Source organism: Ziziphus jujuba, chromosome 6, assembly GCF_031755915.1.
Source record: "Ziziphus jujuba cultivar Dongzao chromosome 6, ASM3175591v1".
Classification (NCBI taxonomy): domain Eukaryota; kingdom Viridiplantae; phylum Streptophyta; class Magnoliopsida; order Rosales; family Rhamnaceae; genus Ziziphus; species Ziziphus jujuba.
The window spans coordinates 7,828,751-7,836,117 of NC_083384.1; the positions used below are offsets into that span (position 1 = coordinate 7,828,751).

General features: G+C 32.7%; 1 protein-coding gene across 3 annotated transcripts; it reads right to left on the bottom strand.

The window, feature by feature from the left end:
• Positions 1-4,219: 4,219 nt before the first annotated feature.
• Positions 4,220-6,823, bottom strand: LOC107431357 (TMV resistance protein N-like). Of its 3 annotated transcripts, XR_009639300.1 has the most exons (4): positions 6,682-6,823; positions 6,503-6,574; positions 5,610-6,117; positions 4,220-5,466 (listed from the first exon to the last, which is right to left on the bottom strand). XR_009639300.1 is itself a non-coding variant. In XM_060818138.1 (2 exons), the coding sequence occupies exons 1-2, from the start codon at positions 6,610-6,612 to the stop codon at positions 5,652-5,654; spliced, it is 576 nt and encodes a 191-aa protein (XP_060674121.1). In that variant the 5' UTR covers positions 6,613-6,630. The 3 variants fall into 3 exon arrangements, 1 of the variants encoding a protein (XP_060674121.1); XR_003057843.3 differs by lacking the exons at positions 6,503-6,574; positions 6,682-6,823 and adding an exon at positions 6,353-6,481; XM_060818138.1 differs by lacking the exons at positions 4,220-5,466; positions 6,682-6,823 and having other exon boundaries at positions 5,652-6,117; positions 6,503-6,630.
• Positions 6,824-7,367: the final 544 nt, after the last annotated feature.

The window sequence follows — 7,367 nt, forward strand, 5'->3', positions numbered from 1 at the left end:
GACTCCTGTTTATATATATACATACATGTATATATAGCCCATGTAGGAACGAGAATTAATTTACTTTCCCACCTAGCTACTGGAGAAGTTCTAGACACCTTTCCATACTCTGTGTATGAAGCAATTCACTTGATTTCCTATGCAGTATAGGCTTTGGCCATATTTATAGTGTAATTTTGGAAATTGAATCTCTTTAATGATCTTTTTCATTTTTTGATTTTGTATGAAAAGATAATAAATAAAGAGGGAATCGTGGACAAATTTTTATCCAAAACAATGTCTATCGATCTTTTTTAGAGTATGCTGGTAATATATTGTGTACACGTATTCTTTCAAAGATATAAAGATACGTATTATTTGAACGAATCGTGGACTAATTTTAAACTTATTGTCATCGATGAGAAAAAAAAGTCATAGATTTATATTATTTATATACATATACATATACAATCCGTTTATAATGCGGACGGTCCTCATGCGAATCACAGTATTGGTGACGGTTTTTCATAGTATTGGTAACGATTTTCTAAAAAATCCTCGTTAATACTATGAAAAATCATCATTAATACACCATAGAATTTCCATATACCAGTCCGTCTATGGTGCGGACGGTCCTCATGCGGACCACAATATTGGTGATGGTTTTTCATAATATTGGTGACAATTTTCTAAAAAACCGTCGTTAATACTATGAAAAATCGTCACTAATACTGCGGTTCTCATGCGAACCGTCCTCACCATAGAATTTCCATATACTAGTACGTCTATGGTGCGGACTGTCCTCATACGGACCACAGTATTGGTGACGGTTTTTCATAATATTGGTGACGATTTTCTAAAAAACCGTTGTTAATACTATAAAAAATCGTCACTAATACTGTGATCCTCATACGGACCGTTCTCACCATAGAATTTCCATATACATATATATATACACACACACAACTTTAATAAGGTCACAAGGAATACCAAAAAGAAAAGGTCAAAAGAAGGAAAGGGGATTCAATAAAATGACAGATGAGAATAAAAGGTGATTATTAATAAATCAATTTACAACTAAAAAATCTAATGCTCCCAGTGCTTTATCCGTTGGACGAGGTCCTACCAAAACAAGCATTATATGTTCTTCAAATAGAATAACAAATCCAAGTATCCAAAGCTCAAATATAAAGTTGGAACAATAAGCAGAAAGATAGAAAGCAATTCAGAGCACCACTAAAAATGCTAAGCAGATTAACAAAGAAAATGAACTTTAGCTATCTCCATGTATTAACTTCAGCTAGCTCCATACATATACTTGTAGTACAATAAATTTTTGATGAAATCCTGTAAAGAATAAGCAAAACAAGACTTGTAAAACGACCATACATAGTTGATTCTTTCAAGGTAACTTTAGCACTTGAAGGAATAAAGTAGAAGAGAAAATCAACTCTTGCTAAAGCTGAACCACATGTCACATATATTTAGCTTCATATATATATATATATATATATATTCTAATCTACCATAAAATATCCTGATAGAATTTCATGCAGACACCAATGTCCTACAACATGTTATAAGAACACTTCTCCCATAATATGATGCGGGACATTGGCATCCACATGACCATTCACAAGATATCATTATGGTAGCTGGACTACATATATGCTATAGATAATAATGCATGATAGATTGGTGATATATGAAGTTCTCTGGTTTTATGGTCTCTTTATATATCAAAAAATTGTGCAAAAACAGAGAAAGCAGAGTAGTACAATGATTTAGGATAAGTTGTCTCTGAGGTTCCTACTAGACTGCTTTTCTGTCGTTGGTTACCTGCTGATTTTGTCTTAGATACTTAGATGGGGGTTTTACCAGAAAACCACTTATATACGGGAAAAAATTAAATTTCAATTGAGAGGTAAAGAGAAATAAAAATAAATAAATAAATAAAATAGTGTAAACCGATTTACCTTTACCTGTGCTGAATACTTGTACTGAGTTTCTACTTTTGGTTGCTCAAACTCCATTAATAGCTCTGCGTCTTCATTGTATATAAACCAAATCCCACACCTTTTTACCTTGCATTGCTCATCATCTTCCAGATCAAAATCGGTTAAATTATAATCAAAAAGTAAAATCCGAACATGAAAGGAGACGTCGGTGATATTTCTAAAATTGGAGCTCCAATTTGGTTCAAACTTTGTTCTGTTTCACTAGACAATCTGTCCCCATACAACGTGACGACATGTTCTGAACAAACACTAATGTCCTGTCTGGAAAACAACGAACATTTCACATTGCTGGTTCTGAAATTGAATTCATATTCTATGAAAGTCTTAGGCTGAACACTATTCAATAATTCAAGAACAATGGCAGAAGCAAAACCCAAGAAGTTGGTATTAAACCAACCATGAGGGAGGTTAATATTGATTGAATCTCCCAAAATTTGATAGCTGAACCAATTTGGAATTTCATCTCCTGGATAGTAAATGTCAGCTTGTGATGGAGTTCTCTGTACCATCGAATATGAGGAATTTGTTTAAGTAACTCAATGGAAAATTATATTAAATCCAAAGAGTATTTTAAATTTTTTTTTTTTCATGATTTTTGTATTTTAGTCTCTAAACTTTTCTTTTGGCATCAATACCCATGTTCATTATAGTCTCTAAACTATGCCTTTAGCATGCAATAAAGGTGTACTCATATACGTTCAAAATACATTATAGGCTCTATTGTGATGACTTTTTACTTTGCTTCGTTGCAACTTCCTGCTTCTTCAAAAGAGTTCCGAAAACTATCCAAACACTACTATAAGGTGCTTTTAAGGCTCAAAAGTCAAATAGGATCTATGTCTTATTGAAGCTAAAAGTAAAATTGAGGACTAAAGTGCAAAATCATAAAGAACAAAGGATATATATGATGCAAAAAATGCCAAAATCTAACTAAATTCTTCAAAGAGAAAAAAAGGAGGGAAATATACTTAACACAATCAATAAATGGTTGACATGAACGAGCTCGAAACCAAATGTTAAGCGACGCATAATAAGCGATCATGTTGCATGTGTTGCAGTCCACTTTTAGACAATTAGAAAAACTGACGAATTCTGCAAGCAATGAAAATTCGACCAAGCAATCTTTTCATTATAAAATGGTATTTTCTCCAAAGATGTGCGAAAGCTTGCGTCCAAAGTTTGTGAGAATGGTGGAAACTCAGAGTCGGTTTCAAACTCTCATAATCTGCCAAACGCAAGTGTTAGAGTTGTTGACCTGATCCGAAATGTTTGCGGTTTGACCCGTTTGGTGAATTTATTTTGAAGGAAAAAAAAATTAGGACCATTTTTCCTTTAAAATAAATTCATCAAACGGATCACACCGTAAGCTTTTCGGATCGGATCAACAAAAATTCGGATCACCAACTCTAATATCTCGAATATCACTTCAACATCAAGAAGATTGGAGCAGCCTGTCAAATATACAAACTGACGCTTGTGGAGGTTTTTAAAATATGAAGGAATCCCTATTAAGATTTATACTTTCAAGGTTCAAAGCCTGAAATATATATGGTATTTGAGTGAGGAGCTTGAAGTAACTTAGATCAAAGAGGCTATGACAAAACAAAAGAAGGTTATAGTTATTTTTCATGCATATATATATATATATATATATATATATATATATATATATATATATTTATATATGAAAATTTACTATGTGGATATCCACATTTATTAAAATGCAGATACCATGTGATTTGACAAGATTACATGTAATCCCATTACAAATACACAGATATATGCATGGTCGAAGGACTAACATATATATATATATATATATATATATATAATATACTTAAATTAACACTTCCAACTAATACAACAAAAAGGTTATAATTATATAATTAGTTGAAACATGTCTGGGCTTCATTCCAAAGTAGTTCAAGTTGGGAACCACGTAGTATAAGTACAACAAGATTCTCCGTGAGTAAAATTGGATGGAAAATGTTTCATAGGGTCTAAATCCGAATGACAATATCTTAGGTTATCTGAAAGATAAGAACTAAGACCTTGAGGAAGATATAGTTTGCAACTGATGTCTCGATTGTCAATGTTATCATAATAAATTTTGAGAAATCGTAGATTGTAAATGTTTGAGAAGCTGTGGGGCCAACTTTTACATCTTTTTTAACTTTGGACATAGTGAACATATGCCTTCAATGGTTGCTGTTTCCCTGATGATAAAAAATTAACATCATAGTTAATAAAAGATACAATAAAATTTTTTTTAAAGAAAAAATTAATGTATTTGAATTTAGTGTGACTCTTTCCAATACGTGATAAACATCTTCAACAATCCACAACTCACTACGATTTCCAGGAAATTTATGTTCCTCACGAACAATTGCCTATCCCATTTCCTGTAGCAAATTGTGCGTCCTTATTCTATTATCACCATCAACGGTTATCAAGGATTTCTCGTTGAGAACACTTATTCCTATTTTTGAAGAGGAACCTCTTCCAGCTACTATGCTTTCTACTTGATCTCTATCGTAGAGCTCATCAATCTCACAATAACATCTAACAACAAAATATTTCCTTCTGTGTATTTCTACCTGGCAATCTATCTACTTGATAATTTCTTGTATACTTTTCTCAAAGAAACATACAATATCAAGAAATATTTCCTTCTCTATATCATCTAGTCCCTCATAACTGATTCTCAACACATTTTGAGTACCCTGGTTTGGGACTATTTTCAGCTTATCTAATGCACTTTCCCATTCTTCTTTGCTTGTGGAGCAAAGGAAAGAACCAAAAACTCTAAGAGCTAATGGATTTCCATTTGCATAACTTGCCACCATTTCTGACAATATTTCATAATCTTTTCTAAGGGATTTTTTTCCAAAAGCATGCAAATTGAAGAGCATAAGAGATTCAGTTTCATCTAATCCTTCAACCTGGTAAATTTTGGCCGTTACTTTCTTGAGAACTTGCACATTTCTAGTTGTAATGATAATTCTACGTCCAGAGGAAAACTGTCCATAACCTTCAATTAACGTTTCTAATTGGATTGGACAATCCGCATCATCTAAAATGATGAGTACCTTTTTACAACGAAATCTGTCATGAAAAAAAGTTGATTGAACAAATGGTGTATCTTCGCGTCAAGTTTATTTCTCAAATGATTTAGTCCATGTCTTTCAGATTCTTCCTTAACATTCCAAAGAGAGCAGCAACCTTCGAATTGAGAAGATGATAATTTTTGAAATATGGCACTGGCAAGGGTGGTCTTATCAATGGCTTCCATACCCCAAACACCTACAATGCGAACATCCATTGAGCTAATGCAAATTAATGATTCGATTCCCTAAATACGTTTCTTCAATTCCAATCAACCCCTTGAATTGTGCATTTGATGATGAATATTTATGCAGCAGCAATGAAATATTTTCAACAATTTTTTTGTATTAATGTATTTTCTGGCCTATATCACAGATGAATAAAATGGAATTGTTAGCAAAACAGGACTATTGAGTTGATATAAACTTGGGTTTATAAAAATGAATAAATAAATAAAGTAGAGCATTATTAATACTGCAATATATGATTAATAAGATAGAAAGTTACCTAAATTGCTTTGAACTAAACCCCTTAAGACCAGATGCTCCTTCAAGAGCATGCCTGCATTGTGTTACCTAGCTTATCCATGTTCTCCTTAAAACGCTCTTCAAGTTTAGCAAATGCTTCAGCATAACTCTCTTCCTGTTTCCGTATAACCGATGGTTCTATGTCATAAAAAATGGATATGACGGTCTGGCTATTTCTTTTCTTGCATTCAAGTATTTTTACTAGTTCATCCAAACACCACGTTGAAGAAGCATAATTTTCCGAGAAAATGATCACTGAGATCCTGGATTCCTTGATAGCTTTGTGAAGTGTGGATGAAATTTCAACACGTCTCTCAAGTTGGTGATCATCCATGTAGGTTAGGATTTGCTTCCTGCATAAAGCATCATAAAGATAGCTAGTAAAACCATTGCCTGTGTCCTCGCCTCTGAAACTGAGAAATACTTCATGCTTTTCTCGAGGGGAGATAGCAGCAGCAGAAGAAGAAGAAGCCATGCATGTAGATAACCTGCAAATAATCCACAAGTAAAAGTAAAATAATACCTAATGCAAATTGAAACTCTTCCTTTTGTTCCAAGTTTGTGTTTGCATAGTTAGTTACAGTGATGATCTAAAACTCTCTCTTCAGTGAAGAAGGGTAGATAACAGTTCCTTTGTAGACCAGAAAGAAAAATTGTATGCATTATATCTATATATATAGATAGAAAAAGGACTTGCAAATTGCTTTATCTTCTTCCTTATACCTTCTAATTAGGAGCAGATACTACATGTTGACTTGGTTTACGCGGTTCTAATTATGAACAAAAAGTTGGTGACTAGTGTACTTAGCGTCATGAGTTCCTTGGATATATATATATACATATATATACATATATATACACCTATATACATACAGGTCTTCTTTGATTTTCCTTGAAGCCCTCAAAAGAATTGTAATTACGAAAAGGCACATGCTGTGGAGCCCACTGCAAGAAATTGCAATACATAAATTTTGATAAGCCATACTAACTTTGACAAATGCACGGTAAAATTATAAGAGGAAGATACTAGAAAATGAATGGCAACATCCTACCAAATTCCATTGAAACAGAGAAGCATTTACATTGACTAAACTTTGTATCGTTTCTTTAATTTCAATGTGAAAATGACACTCCACCTCTCTGTTTCCAACCATTATCTTCACTTCTTCTACGCCTTTTATCAGATTCAAAAATATCCCTACATTGCCCCAATAATTCAATCCAAGCCTATTATTTTCTTTTTCCAATTTTTTGTCCTCCAAACTCTGTTGCTAGATGAGAGAAAAAAAAAGAAAGAGTAAAATACTGAATATACATCACCAGGCTTTAATTTTGCCACTATAGTTGTCCTGTTTAGTCCTGAATTAACAGCAATCTCAAACCAATTTTATGTGGGAATTTTTGATATTTATGCATCCACATTTATATTCAATTTCATTAAACACTTGGCAGAGAATATTACAAAGGAAAAGTTAACAAGAATGCTATCACAGTATAACTAAGAAAGTTTGGTATCAATGACTGTGATACCTCTGATTGTGAAGTGTATACATACATATATATATATATATATATATATGATCTGGCGAAGGTGACTACATTGATAGCCATGAAAATTTTATGGAGATCATGATCAAATAGATAACAATAAGATTGTGCGAGAATTTAAACATTTCCACACTTTCAAAGTGTTCCAATTCATAATTTAAAAAAATAAATAAATAAAAAGGAAGAAAGA